The sequence below is a fragment of the Panthera onca genome, chromosome D1 (genome assembly GCF_046562875.1).
Source record: "Panthera onca isolate mPanOnc1 chromosome D1, mPanOnc1 haplotype 2, whole genome shotgun sequence".
In the NCBI taxonomy this organism is placed as follows: domain Eukaryota; kingdom Metazoa; phylum Chordata; class Mammalia; order Carnivora; family Felidae; genus Panthera; species Panthera onca.
In genome coordinates, this window is record NC_138348.1 from 105,007,806 (window position 1) to 105,031,802 (window position 23,997).

The window sequence follows — 23,997 nt, forward strand, 5'->3', positions numbered from 1 at the left end:
AAATATTGAGATAGCACAGGAAAGATTTGGATAAGCTAATCCTGACATCCTTTAGAAACAAAATCCCTTTCTTCCCGCTGGAAGGAGCAGCGTTCTTGCCTCTGGGTCCACAGTCTCCCTCCACCCAAAGTTGCTCCTCCCCCCACCAAAAGAGAAAAAAAAAAAAAAAAAAAAAAATCAAACCTGTAACTATTTTTTTTTATTTTTGCTTTGTTGTATTTGCTTTAAATCACATGAATCTCAAATGATGATGATGATGATGATGATAAACTGGGTAGAAAGTTTGGGGAAACTAGTCCTTGAGTATAACCCTGGTATAACCTGGAGTTAGGAGAGGAAGCAGGTGTGATTTGGAGTTAGGGGAGGAAGTAAGAAAATCTTACTGGGACAGCATATTTTTACAAATCACAATTCCTCATGTCTTTGATTAGCTGAGACTGACAGACAAGCCGGCAACAGCAGTAAGAGGGAGATGCACTGTCAGCAGGCCAAGAAGCGCACAAAGACAAAGCTGTCAGGAACTGGGAAAGAGGCCCAGACACGTGCATACCAGTCTGCCCTCCAGATCACACTTTTGTTTTCAATTACTTTGAGAGAAAGAAAGAGCATGAGCGGGGGAGGGCAAAAAGAGAGGGGGAGAGAATCCCAAGCAGGCTCCTCACTGATGGCCTCAGTCACGAGATCAGGACCTGAGCCGAAACCAGAAGTCGGATGCTTAATCGACTGAGCCACCCAGGTGCCCCCAGGTAACATATTTTAAGGGAGGGTCTGACCATCAAGCCATTGGACAGAAATCAAAACCACAGGAAATCCTCACTCACTCTGCTTGGTAACAAACACTAAAAAAAAAAAAAAAACCTAAATCTAAACAGATTATCACTCTGTTCAAAGTTGAAAACAGAGAAAAAAAAGGCAGCATGGAAACTACTAGAACAAACCAAAACAATAAAGCAAGAGAAAGGAAAAAGTATTCCAGAGATTCAGAAGCTTCAGAGAAAACAAACAACAACAACAAAACTGTAGGAAATGGATGGGCATTTTATGTAAAACTGAAGAAAACGTGAATGTATAGTAGAAAAGCAGAAGACAAAAGATAAGCAAAATTTTGATAATTGTAGAAGGTGGGTGATGGGGACTTGTATACATTTTAATTTTTATAGCAGAAGTTTTTAAAACTAGAGATGTTAAAGATCATGAATTCTGCAAAACTGCAACACACTGCATACATCTGCAAAAATACTAATTTCACTTCAATAAATGAGTTGTGTAAGAAAACATAATTTTGAAAAATCCTATTTATAACAGTAAGAAGGAGTATAGTGGGAATAATCGCATTTAGGTAATAAAAGCTACTCAGACAAAAATGATAAAACTTATTAACCCTAAAACATAGAGAGGCCAGACAAGTCTAAAATAAAGTGAAGAGGGCCATGCTTTCCAAGTTAATACATAGATTTTATACAAGACCTAAAGTGGTACTGTGTAAATGGGGATAGATTAAATTTCTCAGTCATATACTTCTTTGCCATCACATTTCTTTTAAGCTCCTGAGCCTCATGTACTAATCCTATTTTTTTAAGTTTATTTATTTATTTTGAGAGAGAGAGAAAGAGAGAGAGAGAGAGAGAGAGACAGAGACAGAGAGAGAGCACGCAGGTGGGAGAGGAGCAGAGAGACAGAATCCCAAGTAGGCTCCTTACTGTCAGCGTGGTGCTTGAACCCATGAACCCCGAGACCATGACCTCAGCCAAAGCCAGATGGTCAAAATGAATGAGCCTCCCAGGTGCCCTAATAATCCTATTTTTTAAATTTTCTATATTTTACAATGTTTTGACATCCCTGGGGAGCCTTGCTGGCTGAGTAGAGACTGCCTTTCAAGGCTAGCTAATTCCTAACACAGTGAACAACTTTCAGATGAGTCCCTTGTTCCTATATAAACCAACCTAACCCAAGCCCATGTTCCCAAACACATCCTGTTAGGTCTAGCTCTCACACACAAGGCCAAGATTTGCCCTGCCCTGAATCATCCGAGGGCCAGAAACCAGACATGCAGAGGGGGCCCTATGCCCCAAGGCCTGCTGGAATTACTCAAACTATCCAGTATTCAACTGCTAGCCTTTCCTGGCCCTGCCTTTCCTTAGAAAGTGTAACAATGGCTGTGCCCTATGCATACCCTTGCTGCTGTCTCCTGACTAACACTGGGGCTTCCCCCTGTGGCCCTGCGAGGCATGGCAGGTCTTTCCCTTCTAGTGCAACTTTTCTTTCCATGGCAATGACTTCTCTGTATTTCCACTCCGTCATTTTTATAAATTAAGAGTTGGGCACACACCATTTCACCTTTCTGCATTCTTTGGCCATGATGTCTAGCTTCTTTGTTTTGTTTTAATGTCTGGTTTGTTTTGTTTTGTTTTGTTTTGTCAGAAGCAGCTGTTCCTGCCAAGAAATATTTATTTAGAGCATCACAGTTTTGTTGAGCATCTATACATGGTTCACTAGCCACACCATGCATCTGTTCTGTGTATAACACCTCCTTCCACACAGGCGCGCTTGCTCACTTGCTGATGAAAAAGAGGCCACGGAAGCCATGAGTCCTTCGTTCATTCAACAACTTTTCTCCCGCCTACTTAGCATGCACCAGGGGTGCGAATACAAAGGCAGCTGAGACATGATGCCAGCCCTTAAAAGTGTCACAATCCAGCTGGGTAAGTAAAACAGGTCTGGATTGTAGATTTCTAAAGATTCTAAAGATTTCTAAACTGTAATAAATGTGAATTTCATTTAGGGAGTCCGTTCTTTTGCTTTGGCATCCTTCTAAAGGGTCTCCCAGAGAGCGGTTTCACAGCCATGAGGCTGATACTGAAGTCCAATTTGTGAAAGAGCTTACTTATGTTTCCAGAAGAAGGGAGAAGAGCTATTTAAATGATAAGTAGGTATCTTCTGAGTGAATAAAAGAAAACTATATAACCAAATTAAATCAAAATGGAATATTAAAAAACTCTCTACTCAATTAAATAAATACGTTAATAAAAGAAATAAAAAGGCAAAAGAAAAAAAAGATGAAAAGACACTGGTGACGACTCCGTCCCCAGTTCTAGAGCAGGTAGGCATGAAGAAGAGGCTGAGGAAGAGCTGGCAGAGAAGATAGGGAAGGCCGTTCAGAGCCTCAGGGACAGGAGATGCCGAAGTATGGTAACATTTATTTATTTGTTTGTTTGTTTGTTTTATTTTACTTTATTTAATTTCGCCTTAATTCCAATATAGTCAACATACAGTGTTATATTGGTTTCAGGTGCATGATGCAGTGAGCGACTCAACAATTCCATACATCAGCCAGTGCTCATAACAACAAGGGCACACCTTAATCCCTCTACCATATTATTCAATGAGGGAAATTCTAGAGATACTAGTGACATTTCCCTTAGGGTTAGGAGCAAAGCAAAGATGTCAGCTACATCTGCTACTGCTCAACATTTAGTAGAGGTATTAGCCAATTCGATCAGTATGATAACATTTTTACTTTAGCCTCTGATTGGTTATCCACCTCGCGACCACACACCACTACTCAGTTTCTTCTGACCAGAAGCTTCTCTTCACTTTCACTACAACTATTAGTGTATCTTCCAAAGGGCTGGACTGGGACTTTTGCTTTTAACCAATCCTTTTCTGCATTAAAACTTGAAAACACCGTGTGGGAAAATCCCTTTCTCCATTCTTTCTTCTCGGATTTACCTGTGAACTTATTCATATATCATAGCCCTTCACAGTTTGAATCACAGACTTTCACTTACCTAAGGTCCCCCCACCCCACCAGACTCTCAAATCCTGGGGTGCAGGAATTCTCCCTTTCCCATGAATATTTACATAAATGTGGAGCAGAACCAGATAGGATGGGAAGGACTCCACCTCCTCTTTCTCATGGGATCCTCAGCAAGCCCATTTGTTTTCTCCATGGTTCCTCCTTTTCTGCCTGCTACACAGTAACATCACCCATTGTGTTATTAAGCTTTCTCATCTTTAGTAATCACATAAGTGCTATGGTACCTAAGTGAGGTTTTAATTATTATAAGCAAAGATGTTGCTATTTCCATGGACTTAAAAGCCATGTGTCTATTACTCTTGCTCATTTTTCTATAGGGTTGTTTATATAGATTTCTCACTGATTCATTTTCTAAGACAATACTTAGTTAATCTGTAAGACTATCCATTAAAAATGACACTCAACCTATTAAAAGGCTACTTTTGGAGTCAGGTGGATCTGTGTTTAATTCCCAGCTCTGGGTATTTGTCATCACCTCTAAAAGGGAGATGAAAATACTTCCTCTCTCGTAGGGATGCACACAGAGATGCCATGAGTATGAAATGAGAAAAGCAGCAGTGTCCCTGGTATGTAATTACAGGTACCATTTGCTGTTTACTATCATCATCATTAGAAATAAAAACAGCAACACAGTAATGGAAGATTATATTGGTACAGGATTTTTAAATGTTCTGAGTATTTTAACATCCTTTAAAATCTTTATAACCACCCTGTCCAGTAGGTAGGACTTTGCTGAGATAATGCATTATGTGTTTTCTCTAGACTAGAAGAGTAAATCGAGTTGTAGGTAAGAGTAAATCGAGTTGTAAGGTAAGGTCAGACAGGAGAGAACACCAAGTGTAAGTAGGCTAGGTCTAGGAGCTAAATCAAATCACACCTTGTAAGTGAGGGAAAAACTCAATGCACAAGGCTACGCCTGAATGGACAGGAGATTTGCATAGTAGAGCCTGGATTTTCTTGAGCTCCAATATTATATGCAATGTAGAAACTCCAAGTCCCCACTCCCTACCCCAAAGATTCTGGAAATTCCTAGGAGGCGTATATTCTTATGGTCACTTCTGGCTCCAAGCTCCTTCCTCCAGTGAATTGGTACATGGTACAGTCTGTGGATCATCTTGGCATCTACCATGTGCTTTCCAATAAGGCTATTGCTTTGACCCTGAAAGAAATTTACTCTTGATACAATTTCTAAAATAAAACAAAACACTCAACACTCTTGCAAGATATAGTAGGCATTAGTGAAAATTCATGAGGGATAAAAGAATGAGTTATAGTGTCAAAATGCCAAAAAAAAAAAAATCTTCAAATTGTACATGGACACCCTTGTCCATTTTGGGGTCACTGCACAAATCAGGCACTGTTTTCACTGGCTACTATATTCCTCTGGTCCCAGAGATCCCGGTCTCCCTCCATCTTGCCACCTCTTTTCTCATCTGTCCCTCTGATACCTCCTCTTTCCTAATTCCCTTCCTGGATTAGTTCTGGGAACTTCAAATTCTATTTTGCAGAACAATTCAGCTCCCCTCAATCTTTGCCCCCAAACTTGGGCTTACATCTGCATTTCCCAGTCCAATGCATGCTCAGAACAACAACAAAATGTTCATGTAACTAATGGTATCAGAAGACTTTGCACGTTGGCCTCATTCTCTCAGTTGTGGTTATACAACACATTTTCCCCCTCTTTTGCATCATCATTTACAATTTCATACAGTAGCAACATACTCGGGTCCATGTCCATTCCCAGCGCTCAAATGTTCACTGGAGAAGTGAACACATTTTTTGGAGAATGAGGATGAAGGCTCCAGGTAACAACACTCTTCAGTCTGACAACGAGATTTGAGATCACCAGCCTATGTCTACTCACTACCGAAGCCCACCCAGCTAATTTCATCAAAGAATGCAGAGCAAGAAGAGGCCAACACCAGCAGAATGATAAAATACAAACTACGCACTGTTGTTTTATTTGTTAATCAATCTTTTTGATTGGAATATATGTTCATCGTCAAAAAACAAACATTACAAAAATATATAACTACTGTTAGTAGTATGGCACACACACACACAATTTTCTAAACAAAATTGGAATCAAACTGTAATAACCACTTGTTTAAAAAAACCATTTGTTTAAAACCACTTGTTTAAAAAACCATTGTTTTTAATTAAGATGTAGAAATACATCTTAACTTTAAGGTAAAATGTTCTTAACAATGTTTGTGCTTTGGGAGGAAGACTTAAAACGATAAAGAACATTCTACTAAAATTATTCCTTTAAGTCACATTGCTTGGACTGTTGGATTACATCAAGACAGATGCCAACTCTATCACCTTCACTGAGTTATGCACACTTCCTTAATGAACCGTGTTAGCCCAAAAACCAACCCAAACCATTAAGTCATGGGACTACTAAAGAATAAGATCAATCTTTAAATATAGTTTCTGTGGGGGCACCTGGGTGGCTCAGTTGGTTAAGCGTCAGACTTCAGCTTAGGTCATGATTTCACGGTTCATAGGTTTGAGGCCCGCATCAGGGTCTGTGCTGACAGCTCAGAGCCTGGAGCCTCCTTTGGATTCTTTGTCTCCCTCTCTCTCTGCCCCTCCCCTGCTTGCCCTTTCTTTCTCCCAAAAATAAAGAAACATTTAAAAATAAAATAAAATTAAAAAAAAAGAATACCCTTATGCCCTTGGGTGATGTTAGTGTTTACTGAGGTACTCTGTACATCAGCTCTTAGTCACCTGTCCTCTAGTTTTCTGTCTTTAAGGAAATTGAAACTTATTGCTGTGGTTAAAGATTAACCTAATATGGATGATCAAAACTATAGTAGATATAGTAGATGCAATAAAAGAATATATAAATTTGAAAACAAATGGCCATGTTTTGTCTATGTATCAAAGGTAGAAAATTCAGTAAGATATGTGGTTACCTAACATGCTAAGATTAATTACATTTTATTTTTTTATTTAAAAAATACTTTTTTAACTTATTATTTATTTACATCCAAGTTAGTTAGCATATGGTGCAACAATGATTTCAGGAGATTAATTACATTTTAAAGCTAAAGACAAAAGCTTTAAATCTATTACCTATTTGTATATTTGCATATGTGTAACCATATACATATGAAGACATATGTAGAATAAGATAGATCTTTAAAGCTTTTGTGCCTTTGCCATTCTCTTCAATCACTCTTAGCAAAAGTTCCTCACTTCTAAGAAAGCTTTCTGTTGTATGTATATATCATCACTCTAAAGCAAGATGTTTCCTTGCATTTAAGTATCTATGAGTTATGCCTATTAATAACTAATTTTCTCTAACAATTTTCATTTCTTAAGCACAAGGCTTAAATTCAGAATAACAGAATTATTAAGAAGCCTTTATATGTAAATGTTCTTGGGAATATCCCAGGTGGCTACAATTTTCTTCATGAAAGGAGAAATACGAAAAACAATTAGGTATGCTTGGTATTCCTCATATCTTTTTTTTTTTTATATTTATTTTGAGAGAGAAAGAGTACCCATGAGCAGTGAGGAGAGGCAGAATCCCAAGCAGACTCCACGCTGTCAGCGCAGAGCCCAACACGGGGCTTAAACTCACAAACCATGAGATCATGACCTGAGCCAAAATCAAGAGTCAGACACTTAACCGACTGAGCCACCCAGAGGCCCCTCCTATCTTGATCAGCTAAAACACTACATGTCCTGAACTTAAAATGTTCCAGAGCTCTACCCAAGGGATACACATGTTCATCAGATGTTCCTTTCTTTCTTTAATAACCTCTCATAATAATATCTAACTTTGGGTCTTCCTAACTATGAAACACAGGATTGTGTTTTAGTGATGCTTACTCCAAAATAGGAATCATATCAGTTCATTACCTTCCATAGTATTATTTCGTTGTCTGCTTCCTTTATAAATTTTTAAAAATTTTTTAATGTTTATTTATTTTTGAGACAGAGAGCGTGAGTGGGGGAGAGGCAGACAGAGAGGGAGACATGGAATCCGAAGCAGTCTCCAGGCTCTGAGCTGTCAGCACAGAGCCTCATGCGGGGCTCAAATTCACGAACCATGAGACCATGACCAGAGAGAAAGTCAGATGCTTAACCAACTGGGCCACCCAGGTGCCCCTGCTTCCTTTATAATTATTAAATTCTGCTCCAGTCAACTTCTAGCTGTCTTTCTTTCCCTTCCTGATAAAGAGTAATTTTAGTATTGTTCAATAGTTGTCAAACTCTAAGTACACCCAGTCCTGATTTGACTGATGTTATTCCGGACAACCCTGATATATTGCCCTTTGATGATGACTCACAACTTAGAAAGAATCAAGGTATATACCTTGTGCTAAACATGCTGTAACTTCTAAAATATTGTTTTGGAATATTTTGCAAGCAACATCTCATTCTTGCTGAAAAATTAAGGATTAATGTTCATACTGTCTATGGATCAGCATTTAGAGCTGGAAATTTCAGCACTGACTGTGCAATCAAGAGTTTTCTAACCTCCTCAGACAATTCAAACAAAAATTGAAATTATTTTTTTATTGACGACACCTGAAGAAAGTTTCCTTTATTATGAATGAAGTCCATACTGAAATTAATACTATAAAGCTTACTACCATGCAAAGATCCCTTTCTATCCATTACCAGAGTATTATAAAGACAGTTGTTCAATCTGATTTCTGTATAAGGACTAAAGTGTAACACTGCCCTCACTACTCTGTGTGTGTGTGTGTGTGTGTGTGTGTGTGGCGGGGGGGGGGGGGGGGGGGAAGGAGTGGGAAAGACATTTGCTTTGTCAAGGCTATTTGTATCATTTGGTAATTCCCAAACTACCTCCAGGCTGATAATATTTATGCTGAAGAGAATAATAATAGTAACAACCCAAATTACAGGAAAAAATTGTTTCAAACTGTAAAAAAATATTAGTCATTTTTACCTAGGAGGCTCAACAAGTGACAAAATTTTACCCATTTTAATTATAATCTAGAAAATATATGAAGAAATGGCCACATTAAAAACCACTTGAACATTTATAAATGGATTAAGTCAGCTGACCAAATCATAATCCTTTGGGTACTTTTAAATAATGGTTTCTAACTTTTCTGATTAGACTGAAACTTTCCTCAGTTTTAAGTTTTATGTCTAGGTCTAATGACACTGCAATTTATATTTTAAAATCTCTATAAACTCTCCTATGAAACTGTTATAGAAAGACCCCTTGAGGTTGGGCTTGACTCACCCTCTAAAAGATTCCATCTGTGGTATGTTGTAATTGTTACTTTTTTAAAAAAGTAAATCTCATATACGCAGTCCATATACCCAACATAAAAGCTATTTTTCTGAAAGGCAGATCATCAGACACTTTGTGCCCCCCCGCCCCCTGCCACTGGCATGATATACAGCTAGAAAACCAGACTTATTAGAAGAGATACCCATAAAAGTTGGCCTTGGAACCACACTGGAAGTGACCATTTCAGGTACTTTGAACCTCACACAGAGGTCTTAAGCTCAAGGCCCACAGCCATGGATACATGTTTCCCACTGTAGTGTAAAAGTGCTTAGGATCTCATCACCAGGATATCCAGACCCACTGACTGACCCTGACATCCACCTATAAAGACTCTAGAGGAACAGAGGACTTTCCTAAGTAGACATCTACTTTTCAAGATTATATGGATCAAGAATATCAGGGGTAGGGCCACTTTCTCCAAAGTGACTTGTACTCAGACTTCCATCTCATTTTGTTTATATTCTGTGTCTGAAAACTTTTGTCAGAGTCTGAATTCTTTGTGACTAGGTTTCTGTTTTATCTGTGCTGATTCCTGTTCAGGCTGTCTCCTGTATATATTGTGATCTTTAGCTGGAAGTTCACATTCATTAGAACTTCCTGGGAATTTTTGAGGCTTGTGTTGGGAGAAACCTTCCTCTAGTGAAAATTTGTTTACTTCCTACCAGGCATCTGGGGAACTACCAACCCAAGTAAATGTTATATTAGCAGCATACAGTCTTTTCAAAGGTGCAAATCATATAAACTCAGGCCACAAACTGGCCTAAGGACTGGCCGTGGGCCACACACTCTCAGAAATATGTTTTCCTCCAATCAGAACAAGGCAAGTCAGACAAGTTTCTATGCTCTCTGCTTTTTGAGGTAAAAATTATATTCCTAATTCACCCTTACTTTGAGGGTAAAACTCTTCATGGTTCCTGGTTTTAGGGAATCACCAATCAAACTCCAATTTGAGCCCAGAGCTTTGCTCCTGGCCTCTTGGTTGTCTTCTTAAACCTAGAGCTCTAGGCCACCTGAGATTACTAAATGATCCCGGGGCATAGGATGCCCTCAGCCCACCTCTTTAAATTCATGCAGACTTTGTTCTGGCTTGAGAGTATTTCCTTTGGCAAGCTGAATCACGTTTTAAAAGGTGTTCTTATTGTTAACATTCTTAGGTGCATCTTAGGTGCATTAGCAAAATAATTTCTATAATTTAGTCTGCCATATTGCCAAAAATAGAGGTCTATAAATTCTGGGGTGTCTGGCCGGCTAAGTTGGAGAAGTATTTGACTCTTCATCTCGGGGTCGTGAATTCGAGCCCTACATTGAGCATACAGATTACCAAAAAAAAAATAAATTAAAAAAAAAAAAAAAGAGGTCTATAAAGTCTTCCTAGATATACCAAAACTTTGGGAGCCACCTATCCCTCCACTATCGTATCTAATTCTCCTCCAGAAATTAATGACCACTTCCCATCCACCTATTTTCAACAAAGAAATTGAGCATACCCTCCCTCTTCTCTTGATCTTCCACACCCCAGTAGAACTTATTGGTTCTAACTTCTAAATACCTTTTAAATGTGTTCTCTTCTTCATTCCAGCTACTGACTTTCATCATTTCTTTTCTGCATCACTGAAACAACATTAACATTTCCATGCTTACCTCCCTCAAATGTGTACTTCACATAGCTGCCAGCAAAACCTATTTAAAATAAACATCTGACCGGGGCGCCTAGGTGGCTCAGTCGGTTAAGCATCCAACTTCAGCTCAGGTCATGATCTCATGGTTCACGAGTTTGAGACCCGCATCAGGCTCTCTGTTGTCTGCACAGAGCCCACTTCGGATCCTCTGCCTCCTTCCCTGTCTCTCTCTCTTAGCCCCTCCCCAGCTTGTGTGCACTTCTGCTTGGTCTACCCTCTAGAGGCCCTCACAATTCACCCCAGCTTCCGTGGCTACTTGTCAGCTCTTTATCTTTCAGAAACCAGGTCAAGAATCTTCCAGGAAACTTGCAAGCAAATTCTTAGTGTGCCCTTTGTTATATCACTGCTTGATGTGCTTAACTGTTATTGCACTTACCACAGTGTACTGCCATCACTTATCTGTTGTCCGGATTAGACTATGAACTCCTTTTAAAGTCAGAGGACTCACCTCTTTATCCATGGTACACATTACATGAGGTACTTAATACCTGTCAGATAAATGTATTTCATTTCTACAATACCTTTACAACTGACTCCTATGTCCCGCTGCTGCCATCAGAGTACAGGCCCTTTCTTCCTCTATCCTCATACACGTCCTTCTGCATCTAGTTTGTCAGCCTTCCTCACGTCACCCCAGTTCTCTCTGAAACACAGTTGTGACGAGGTCCTACTTACCCTCAGAAACCTACTGCAACAGGCCCTGCCTCATTTTCACCTGCTGCGCCAGCAGCTCATAGCAACCCAAGGATCTGCCACAGCGACAGCTCAGCTGGGACCTTAGGGCAGGCAGTACCCAACCAGCCTAACCCTCTGACTTCTCACTCACCATCTAATGAAGCTTATTAGCATTAGACACCTCTCCAGACCCAAACTGTGGTGTGATGGTGTTGGTGATATTCTCCAATTCCGGCCCTCCCCATTTCAACTATATGGAAAACTCTATTTTACAGTACTGTTCCGGGGGCGAGGGGAGGGGGAAGAGAGGAATGACACGAAGGGGGAATTATTGTCTACAGAGAACTTAAGGCCAACAATAAAACCGAATAAAGGTCAGTCTGTTTTTTATGATCATCATGAACCAGCAATTTTTTTTTTTTTAATGTTTATTTATTTTTGAGAAAGAGAAAGCTCGCGTAAGAATGGGGCAGGGCGGAGAGAGACAGGGACAGAGGATCCAAAGCGGGCTCTGCGCTGACAGCAGAGAACCCGATGCAGGGCTCAAATGCACAAACTGTGAGATCACAACCTGAGCCAAAGTCAAATGCTTAGCCGACTGAGCCATCCAGGTGCCCCAAGAACACCAATTCTAAACAATGTAAGCTTTATTACTATTTCATTAGTAATATTATTACTAATATTTTATTTCTCCCTGCCAAGGCAGATAGGTCCTCCACCAACAGTCCCTGGTGAACCACTGGTATTCAGGCATCGTGCCCTTGCAAACATTTAAGCGACCCCCAAAAGAGAATTAATCGCCTCTTCCTAAACCCTTAATATACATCTGAGTCTCTGACAAGGCTGTTAGCACATTAAGGGGAGCTTACCTATAACCCCTAGTACAGACATTCGTGAACACACTTACCCTTCTAGCCAGCCGCGCTTCCATAGCTTGCCTCAGCTGCGCAGTAAGGTCCTCAGGGAAATGCGCCCAGTGCCAGCTCTACTATGTTGCTACGAGAAACAAACCATCATGCCTTACACTCACCCTTCAGACCAAACTAACTGTATACAGAATATAATTTAAACACCGAAGGTTGGCATTTGCAGAACATCATGATCTGGAACATCATTCTAAATCCTACTACAGTTGACCCTTAAGTGACAAGGGGGTTAGGGACACTGACACCTTACACAGTCAGAAATCTGTGTGACTCCCCAAAAACTGAACTACTAACAGCCTACCAGTGACCAAAAGTCTTACTGATAACCTAGACAGTTAATTAGCATGCATTTTTTTATGTTATAAGATTTATATGCTGTATTTACCATAAAGCTAGAAAAAAATATAAAAACCCCAAAGAAGAAATACATTTACAGTACTATACTGTATACATTGAAAAAATCCACATATTAACTGGACCCGTGCAACTGCTGTTCGAAGGTCAAATGTATTTAACACTCCTCTTATACCAAACCACTCATACTCAATGTATTTCTGTCTCTTACATATGAGTCTTTTTTGTATCACAGTACTTTGTAATTTACGTCACTGCTAAGCCCTAGAAGGAAACTTAAATAGTCCTACTTTGGTGCTATATATGCAAAAGACACCAAGTACTACTGAATAAAACTATGGACAGTTAATACATAAAAGACTACAATACATTTTTATTATATAGCATTTTATTTTTAAAAAAACTTTATTTCATAGAATACATTTTCACATTAGAGATTCCTACAGTGGGAAAATAACAATTTATTACTTACAGTTTTATATTTGTAGAACATTAGGACAAGTAAAATAAACACATTTGAGGATTAAGTCTCAGTTCAGAATCTGTAATATTTTGATACATCTATAAGGGTACCTCTTCCCTACATGGAATTTTTCTACACTCAGAAGCTCTCCAGGCTCCTCCTCCCAAGCTTTAGAAATGAGTAATGTCAAAGAGCAGGATTTCCTAACTTTAAAATTTCCCTAGGACATGTAACCATTAATAACTGGTATAACAGAGAGGGAAGTTTTCAAAAATTAAACACTGACTAATTTTCTGCATGTGAATGAACAGTCTTTCCCTTTCACCATCATTCCCAGGACAAACATAGACGTTTGATCAGGTATTGATAGTAATAAAGCTGAATTCCCTTTAAGAATTTGAAAAGCTAACAGGCAAAAGCTCATATGCAATGTTTAGTTATGCTGAGTCTTGTGAGAAGCTGGGAGACAACCCCATAAACTCACCAGAACAAGGAACTCAGTCCCCAAATTACTTGGATACAATTTCTCTCAAACCTTTTCCTCAAAGACTAAATTCTAAAAATAACCAGGCGATTAGGAGAAGAGGTTTGTCTCACCAATGGACTTATCTGTTATTTCCTCCTTATTGTGAGTTCAATGGCATGACAGAGCAGAGGCAAAAAGGTGTACAATCAATTCTCGTGGTATTAAGTCAAAAAGGTCAGAGCTTCCACAGCATGGCAACAGCTTTGCAGATGCCCACATCATGATAGTTGAAATAACACAGCCCAGCAAAGGTTAAAGCTGACAGGGCCAAAACTCCTGCCTTGGCGGTTTTCTGCAAAGCATCTCCATGAACGTAGTCAGTAACCACTTGTCCAAGGCCCCTAAAGAAAAAAATAACAGTACAAAAGAAAGCCAAACAGCTAACTTGACTGCAAAACAATAATTATCAGGTTCAAAGTACAACTCAAGGTCAAAGAATCATAAACCAAAATGAAGGAATCAAGAGTTTCCCAGTAATATAATAAAGACATCTCTATTCTTCAGATTCAATTTTCCAGAGTTACTTCTATCAAAGACAGTAGTTAACTGCCACTCTATATACAAAATCTTGGTTGTTGTTTGTTTGTTTAATTAAAACAAATGCTCCAGGGGCACCAGCCTAGGTCAGTCGGAGAAGCGTGTGACTCTTTGATCACAGGGTAGTAAGTTCAAGTCCCACATTGGGTGTAGAGATTAATAATAAATAAATAAATAAATAAACAAATAAACTTTAAAACAAATGCTCTATAGAATTTTTCATTAATTAAAAAAAATTTATGAAGCAGATATTATGTGCCAGAACCTGTTATAGATGTTGAAAGAACAGCAAATAAGACAGCATCCTTGCCTTTATGGAACAGATTCTAGTGAAGGAGAAAATAAATATGTATGTGCTATGAGAAAATATTTTAGAAAGGATGACCTGAATGAGAAGAACGTTCCAAACAGAAGTGACAATGACCTTGGCATCTTTGAGGAATAGTAAAAAGATTAGTGTGACTGGAGGACCAGATCATAACGGAAAGGCAGATCACATAGGGCCCTGAAGGTCATAATAAAAGTTTATTATTTCAGGGATGACTGGCTGGCTCAGTCCATGGAGCACACGACTCTTGATCTCGGGGTTGTGAGTTCGACCCTCACATAGGGTACAGGGATTACTTAAAAATAAAAATCTTAAAAAAAAAAAAAAAGTCTGAATTTCATATGAAATGTAATGGGACACCACAGACGTGTTTTTAAGTAGGGAGTAACCTAAGTAAGGAGCGACCTAATTTTACTTTTTTAAATTTATTTATTTATTTATTTTATTTTTTTAACGTTTATTTATTTTGAGACAGAGAGAGACAGAGCATGAATGGGGGAGGGTCAGAGAGAGAGAGGGAGACACAGAATCTGAAACAGGCTCCAGGCTCTGCGCTGTCAGCACAGAGCCTGACACGGGGCTCAAACTTACAGACCGCGAGATCACGACCTGAGCCGAAGTCGGACGCTCAACCGACTGAGCCACCCAGACGCCCCTAATTTTACTTTTTTAATAACAGCTTTAGTGAGATATAATTCACATACCATAAAATTAACACTTTTTAAAGTGAGCAAGCACTATGCCCAATGTGGAGCTTGAACTCACGACCCTGACATCAGGTACCAGGCTCTACCCACTGCCCCAGCCAGGCACGCCCCATAAAATTAACCATTTTTTGTGTACACTTCGCTGGTTTGTAGTGTATTCACAAAGTTGTGCAACATCATCACTATTTAATTCTCATCACCCCAAAAAGAAACCCTGCATCCATGAGCTCATTATTCAACAACTAACTTGTTTTCTATTTCTACAGACTTGCCTATTATGTACATTTTATATAAATGAAATCATACAACATGTGGCCTTTTGTGTCAAGTTTCTTTCACTTCACATTTTCAAGGTTCATCAACATTGTGGCACGTACTTGGATTGTTTTTGCTTTTTGGCTATTGTAAATTACACTGTATGAATATTACTATTCAAGTTTTTGTGTGAGGATATGTTTTCAATTTTGAGGGATGTACACATAAAAGTGGAATCGATGAGTTATCTGGTGACTCTAACTTTTTGTTAGAACTGCCAAACTGTTTTCCAAAGCGGCTCCAACTTCTTAAATTCCCAGCAGACATAGGAGGACTCCCAACTTCTCCACATCCTTGAAACACTTGTCATCGCCCATCTTTTTGATTACAGCCATCCTATTAAGTATGAAGTGGCAGCTCATTGTGGTTGTGATTTGCATTTCTCTAATAAAAAATGGTGTTGAGCGTTTTTTCATGTTGCTTATGAGCCATTTGTATATCTCCTATAAAGAGATGTAATTTTTCTTTTAAAAAAGACCACCTTGGCTGCAGCATGGTGAATGGAGAGTGCAGGCAGCAGAAGAGAGGGCAAGAACAGAAACAGAAAACCAGTTAGGAGGCAAATAAAGTAGCCTCGGCAAGATTGTTGGCTCAACCTAGGCTGGTGACGGGGGAGATGGTGTGAAGTGACAATTCACACAGGCTATGTTTTAAAGAGGGAACAAACAGAAAGATCCGATGGACTGGATGTGGGATAAGACAAAAAGAAGTATCTGCAATAACTCCTAGGATTTTTGGCTTGAGCAACTATGATTTAATTGAGTTAGGGAAGAACAGGAAAGGAGGCAGCTTAAAGGGAAAATCAAGAGAGATTTGGGGTGGACAAGAGTGGCTTTGGCAATGTTAAATTTGAGGTGACTATTACACATTCAAATGGACTCCACTGGTTAGACAAGTGGAATCACAGGACTGCAGATCAAGAAGAGGTCAGATCTGAGCTCGCCTCAGGAAATTAGAGAAATTAAGAAAGGAAAACTGAGCCCAGGATTCAGGGCTTTCTCGTTCACAGGTCAGACAAGGGGAGAAGCTGGCATCAGAGACTGAGAAGGTGCAGCTAGTGAGGTGGAGGAAAATGGTGGGCACAGGGTCTACAGAGCCAAGAAAAATTATTTAAGGAGGGGATGGCCAATTAAGTTGAACGGTGCTGAGAGTTCAAGTAAGAGGAAGACCGAGAACAGACAGCTGGATTTGGAAAAATGAAGGTTTTGGGGGATATTGGTAAGAATGACTTCAGTCATGTAGTTAGGATAAAAGCCCAATTAATGTGGATTAAAAGAGAACGGATGCTGAGGAATTAATGCACAATTATAGACATTCTTTTAAGTCATCCTGTGTGTATGTGTGTGTGTGTGTGTGTGTGTGTGTGTGAGAGAGAAAGAGAGAGAGAGAGAGAGAGAGAAGGAAGAATTAGTAAGGTAACTGGAGAATAGAATAAAAAATATATATAAATATATTATGTTAGAATTCTTAATCTGACTTTTCGTTGATTTAGATGGATCTCCTGCCAAGAACCACATATTAGAGAAATATTCCTGTACTTGTGATCTAATATTTCATATGCAATGGAATCCTGTATTTTGAAAGGTCTGTAGATTAAAGGGTAATTCCCCTGACCATCCCTAGAAAATTAGGTAAGCAAAATCCCTTGTAACACTAATCTACAAAATCATTCTGATAGATCACTTAACCTTCCCCGGGGTTTAGTGTCCACATCTGTAAAATAACAGGGTTGGTTAAGATATTCCCAAGTCCTTTCAGTTCTAACAACCCAAAAATGCTTCCCCTGCCCACAATATCATGTTGTCCTTATAAAACAACATAAAATGAACTCAAAGATCCCAACTGTTATTTACAAACTTTTCAGAGGGTTCACTAACTTAGAAAGTCTAACAAACTACACTGGATAAAATAAATAGAAGCTGGGAATTCACTCATTCAATAAATATTTACTTACTGCGTGTCAGGGACTGCTCTAGGCATTAAATATATATAACAACAAACAAAAACAGCCAAAAGTCTGTTTTCTTTTTTTAAAATGGGCAACACTTAACTACAGTGTCTAAGGACGCACAACTGAGTGATAAAACCACACTAAAATGTAAGGGAGTGATTACTATAAAAACCAGGATAATGGTTCCTGGTTGGGAGGATGCTGAACAGTTATGACTGAGGTAGAACACAAGGAAGAAGCTTCTGGAGTAGGTGGCAACGTTCAATTTCTTGACCTGGGCAGCATTACCCTTGCAATAATTCATTAAGCCATGGATGTGATTCTTTTTTTTTTTGCCATGGATGTGATTCTTGTAATTTTCTGTATCAGTGCTTTCATTCTAATGAGGGGAAACAAGGAATACACAAAACGATAAATAGATGATACAGTATAGTAGAAGGTAATAAGCACTACTGAGAAAAATAAAACAGGGGAGAGGGATAAGACATACTGGGAAGGACACTGTAATTGTGAATAAGTGGTTAGAGAAGGCTTCATTGAGAAGGTGACAGTTCAGATGTGAAGGAAATGAGGAATAAGCCATGTAACTAGAGAAAGAGCGTGTCAGGCAGAAGCAAAGTAGAGCCTTGAGGCCTGGAGTGTCCCTGGAGTGTCCAAGAATTATCATGAAAGCCGGTGTGAATGACAGAGAGAGTAGCTGGAAATTCAGGAAGAAAGAGAGCCAGACTACACTGGGTCGGTAGACCATCATGAGAATTCTGACTTTTGGTCTGAGGAAGGTTAAAAGACTGCAAAGTGTTTTGAGAAGGAGAATGTCTTCATCTGACTTAATATTTTAAAAGGATCACTGAGACTGCTGTGTTGGGAATAGACAGAAGGAGGACCAGTTAGGTGACTACTACTGAAACCAAAGATGATGACCAGGTTTCAGGCATGAACAATTAGAAGAGTGCAAATGCCATTAATTCAGATCGGCAAGAGTGCTAGAGGAAGAGATCTGGGGAGTCCACGAACTCAGTTTTATAACATGCTATATTCAAAATGCCTATTAGACATGGAAGAGAAGACATCAAATAGGCAGGCAGATACACAAATCTGGGCATACAAATACTTTATAGGTTTTAAAGTTGTCTACAGGTCTGATTATCTCAATCAACTTCTCCCTCATCTGCAGTAACGGACAAGCTCACAGCAAATAAACTTAGCAACGTAACACTGAAGGGTCTGCTGTACTTGCCAGTGACTATGGAGCGTGAGGGCTGCAGCCAAGGAGTAGTCCATCGCAGAGCTGGGATTCAAATAAGCAGCTGGAATTAGGCCCAGGAGCAAAACACTGACCACCCTCTCACCAGTCCAGTGGAGAGATGAAGCCTTGGAACCAGCTATAAAAAGGAGGGACCAGATTTGTAAGAGTTGAAAGGGGAAAACACACATATCTCACATTCAGTATTTGCCACAAAATAACCCAGCTGACAGAATGGCAAATAGTATGCATATGAGACTTAACTGAGCATAAAGAGAGTAAGATAAAGAAGGTAAATGAGAAAGATGCTATCTCCCTTCTTTGACGCTCTTTAGCTCGAGGTGTCACAGTGCCTATTTAAATGCATTAGAAGACTGATCCGATTTGCTGACAGGCCAGAAGATGGATGAACTACCTTTGCAGAACCACCAACCTTGGGCTTTAGTGTAATGGACAGATACTTTACGAATGTAAGTTAATACCAGCAGAGGAATTCCTTTCAAACATTACTCTTTTATTTACACATTCTAATTTTTAGAATTTGAAGGTAATACTAAAAATCCTCCCCCCAAAAAAACCAAACCAGCCAATTCAAAAAGTTCTGATGTGAACTTTTAGGATTATGGTCCTTCTTCTGTCCCATTACTTATAAATAGTCCAAAACAGGTATGAACATGAACATGAAAACTTCTTTTAAATAAGTGAAAAACAAAATGGGCTTTAAACATTTCTTCGGGAGCCTCTTTTTTGGTTACAGATCTCTTTGGGAATCTAATAAAAGGACAGAGATATTCCCCAGAAAAATGCACATGGACGCATACATTAAAAACCATGCTTAAAACTTCAAGGGCTTGCTTTCAGTCCCATGCACTTTAAATTAAAACCACTCTGCTAAATTTAACTGAACTAAACAAAGAATTTTCCAAGACAAAATAACTCTAAAAAGCAGAAAAACTATACTTGCCTAATTTCTCATAATTCAGATGCAACTGTACATAAGTTATTGACTTAAGAATCAAGAGGAATCTTTATCTCTATAAAATACAGATCTTTCCAGACTCTAAAACTAGAAATAATAGTTGACTTACTATTCACTTACAGGTTTTCCATAATATTCACCCCAAAAATGCCATGTGATTTTAGTATCAACCTAAATAAAAATAATTCAGTTAACAGCTATAAATATGTATGACTTTTTAAATTGTCTACTATTCTAAATTACTTGTATATGGTTCCTCTCTATCAGCTAAATAAGAGTGACTATATTTTATAGACTCTTCCTACAAAACTATTTCCTTTAAAAAAATTGAAATTTTCATAGACTTAGACCAGAAGGGTTCTCTTTCAGTGTAAATGGCATCCTTCAACCATTGTGGCATTGTCTGCCCCAAGGTGCAGGCTAAACAGGTCTTCATCTGACAGAGTTGGACATAAGAATTCCACTCCACAGATAGCAAGTCCTGCCAAAGGCATGAAAATTACCCAAGACAAAGATGAAAAGAGCCCAAAAAGCAGCAGCAATGAAAGAAAAAAAAAAAAACGTACCATGGTGGTTGGGTGACAGGTGAATGTGCTGTGTTCTACACTGTCCTGGGGTAGGTTGGTCCTGGAGAAATGCTGAGACATAAGCAGGTCTGACTACTGGAATTCGGAGAAACAGAGCTGAGGAAAGAGATATAAGGGAGGTCATAAACATTTCTCCTTTAACAGGAATAACAGACTTCCTAAATGACCATAAGCAAGCTATTTACTCCAAACAGGGGATAATAACTCATTTATAAAATGAGGACAGTATATATTTCCCTGGATTACTATGAAGTCAGACTAAGTAGCCATTGAAAGATTGAAAAATCAATGAACCACTTATGTAAAAGGGCTTCACTCTTACCAATTTTATAAAGTAAATTATAGGGCACCTGTGTGGCTCAGTTGGTTGAGGGTCTGACTCTTGATTTTGACTCAGGTCATGATCTCACGATTCATGGGTTCAAGCCCCATATGGGGCTCTGTTCTAGCAGTGTGGAGCCTGCTTGCTCACACTCTCTCTCTCTCTCTCTCTCTCTCTCTCTCCACCCCCCCTCACCTGCTCGCATGCGCACTCTCTCAAAATAAACTTTAAATAAATAAATAAATAAATAGTAAATTATAGTTCCTTTCTCTTTCCATTTATTCATCTGTTCATCCAACAAACGTTTACTGCAGGTAAAAGCATGCTCTTCATTGGAGCAAGAGACAAGACAGTCTTTGTCCTCAAGGAATTCAGTCTAATTTAGGAAGTACATCTATTACCATCTTCCTTTTCAAGATCAGTTTCTCCACTTGTACTCCTTTTTAATTTTTTAAAATGTTTTATTTATTTTAAGAGAGAGAGAGAGGCAGAGAGGAGGGGGGACAGAGAATCCCAAGCAGTGTCTGTGCCCTCAGCAAAGAGCTCAATGTGGGGCTGAACTCACTAACGAGATCATGACCTGAGCCTAAGTTGGACGCTTAACCGACTGAGCCACTCAGGCACCCCTACACTTGTACTCTTGAACCTATCCCGTTCTGTCCCCTTTTTGATCCTGTCTCTTGGTTAAAAACTAGACCTAGTTCATGCAATGCCACCACTTACTAGCTGTGAGGTGATGAGCAATTAAGTTAAACAGCCTCTCTAAGTCTAAATGTCCTTATCTGTAAAATGAAAATAGTAGCACTTACTTCATAATACTCCACTGAAAATTAATATATGAAAGGTGCTTAGCATAATTCCCAGAATGTCATAATTACTCAATAAGAGGTAATTTCTCTCCTGTGTCTTTCACCTCTCCTTCCTTCCTATTGGCCATTTCCAACTATGCTTCTTTATTTTTTTTTAAATATAATTTATTGTCAAGTTAGATAATATAGAGTATACAGCGCACTCTTGGTTTCGAGGGTAGATTCTCATGATTCATTGCTTACATCCAACACCCAGTGCTCATCCCAACAAGTGCCCTCCTCAATGCCCATCCCACATTTTCCCCTCCCCCTCCCGCATCAACCCTCGGTTTGTTCTCTGTACTGTATCTCAGTTTGTAACTATTTTTTTCCTTCCCTTCCCCCATGGTCCTCTGTTAAGTTTCTCAAGTTCCATATATGAGTGAAAACATGTATGTCTTTCTCTGACTGACTTATTTCACTTAGCATAATACCCTCCAGTTCCATCCACACTGTTGCAAATGGCAAAATTTCATTCTTCTTCATTGCCAAGTAGTATTTCATTGTATATATATATGCCACTGCTTCTTTATCCATTCATCAGTTGATGGACATTTGGGCTCTTCCCATAATTTGGCTCTTCCAATTATGCTTCTTTAAAGTGTTGGCTAAATCACCTCCACTTATTCACTTCCCTATCATTCTTCAACTCTGAAACTTATTGTCATCCCTACTAAAACTGCTTTAAGTTGCCAATGGTCTCCATGTGATCACATCCAACAAACACCCTTTAATCTCCACCCTATTGGACCTTTCCTCTCTTCTGTTCTGATGAACTCTCTTCTAGTCCTCCCTTTGATTGTCTGACATCCTATATCAAACTCCTCCTACATTCACTCTTAATGTTTTCCCAACTTTCTATCATCTGCCCATTGCTCTCCTCATGTCTTAAGACCACCCTTGGCCGTTCTGTCCACTCAGCTTATTCTACCCATAAGCTGATGACACCCAATTCTGTATCTGCAACCCTGCTATCTCTCCAGAGTTTCAGAAGTGTCAGTGCCTCCTGGGTCTCTCCCCTGAGATATCCTACATGATCCTCAAACTCACCATGCCAAAAATTACATTCATCCTTCAACTCACTTTCTCAACCATTTGCTTCCATTTGCTTGTTCGCCACTTTATTTAATAACATCCCAGCCACTCTTTAACCTAAACCAAAAATCTGCAAGTCATGTAAAATTTCCCTCCCTAAATTGTCCATCACCAAATCATACTGATGTATCTCCTTAACATTTCTTGAGATAATCTGTTCTTTGTTTGTACTACTCCAACAGTGTCCTATCTCATCTCCCTGACGTGTGTCCTAGCCGGTCCCATCTCCTATGATGGCCATCTACCACAGTGTTACTCAAGCGATCGATTTAAACTGCAACTCTATGTCAAATCTTTCAATGGTCCCCTTCAGAGCAGGTAAATGCACACTCCTTATCAAGACAAGTTCTTCCATGATTTGATTTCCAGATTCATCTCTCATTCCTCACCTTCAGTTTCATGCACTAATATCTAGTTTATTTACTCTCCTACTTCACATTCCTACACCTTCATCATTACTTTAGCTCATTCCAGTAGTTCCAACTGTAATGTCCTTCGTCCTGTGGCCTTCCTTATCCTCAAGACTCAAATAGGACACACTTCCTTCAGGAACCAAGAGAGGGTAACCTTTCCAAAACATACAGCTAAATATGTTCTTCCTCTGGACTACCATAGTAATTTATGTACACTACAACAGTTTGTGCTTTATGTTAAGTTATGCTTACGTGTGTTTTCCGTATAAAAATGAAAACTCTGCGAGGGCAGGAACTATGTTTTATTCACATCTGTATCCCAATCCTACTACAGTGTCTGGTTGAATACAAATGCCCAGGTGAATGATTATCAAGTTGATCTCCCGACCCCTATGCCAACTCCGGGTAAATGGGCAAGACCAGGCATTGGGACTTAGAGCCTAACACACTTTTCCAATGCAGGGTGGGTGCATTCTACGGACATTGTATGGGGAGAAAAAACAGAACTCTTATGAAAAGCTTCAGCAGGACCGTAACTTCCAGGAGCTCTCTTTCAGATTATCCATCCCCACGTCAGCCCTGAGCGGGAGTGATAACGCGCTCGGGAGAACGTCTGGGCGCGTAGGCAACAGTGATTACCGCCATGGTTTCGACAGAAACCAGATGGGCAAACGGAATGGAGAGATTCCCTGCTCAAGAGGCCTCGTCGCCTGGAGGCAAATCCTCACCGCACTCCCTTCCCTGGCTGGAGACTGTACTAAGAACCTCCGGCTGCCAGGACCCCTCACCTCGGCCTCCTTGCGCACCACACAGGACACCCAGCCGCCAGAGACTCGCCATCTTTCTCCCGAAGGTTCAAGGTCACCCAGCAACCCGGAAGCAGTCCCTCAATTACTCCCACCCCTCGACAACGAAAGAAAACAAGAAACAGGAAAATGCCGGGTGAAC

At 39.6% G+C, this 23,997-nt stretch overlaps 2 protein-coding genes across 4 annotated transcripts in view; both read right to left on the reverse strand.

Moving 5' to 3' along the window:
- Window positions 1-12,451, reverse strand: part of BCO2 (beta-carotene oxygenase 2) — a 108,008-nt gene extending 95,557 nt beyond the window's left edge. For both annotated transcript variants that reach the window (XM_060604710.3, XM_078432735.2), the window contains exon 1: window positions 12,363-12,451. In XM_060604710.3, coding sequence (XP_060460693.1) covers window positions 12,363-12,386 — 24 coding nt within the window. In that variant the 5' untranslated portion in view covers window positions 12,387-12,451. The remainder of the gene's footprint in view (window positions 1-12,362) is intronic.
- A 633-nt stretch (window positions 12,452-13,084) lies between these two features.
- SDHD (succinate dehydrogenase complex subunit D) lies at window positions 13,085-23,969 on the reverse strand. Of its 2 annotated transcripts, XM_060604725.2 has the most exons (4): window positions 23,838-23,969; window positions 20,351-20,467; window positions 18,800-18,944; window positions 13,085-14,065 (listed from the first exon to the last, which is right to left on the reverse strand). In XM_060604725.2, exons 1-4 carry the CDS (start codon window positions 23,887-23,889, stop codon window positions 13,900-13,902), a joined length of 480 nt encoding a protein of 159 aa, XP_060460708.1. In that variant the 5' UTR covers window positions 23,890-23,969; the 3' UTR covers window positions 13,085-13,899. The 2 variants fall into 2 exon arrangements, with proteins under 2 accessions (XP_060460708.1, XP_060460709.1); XM_060604726.2 differs by lacking the exon at window positions 18,800-18,944.
- Between the last annotated feature and the right edge of the window lie 28 nt (window positions 23,970-23,997).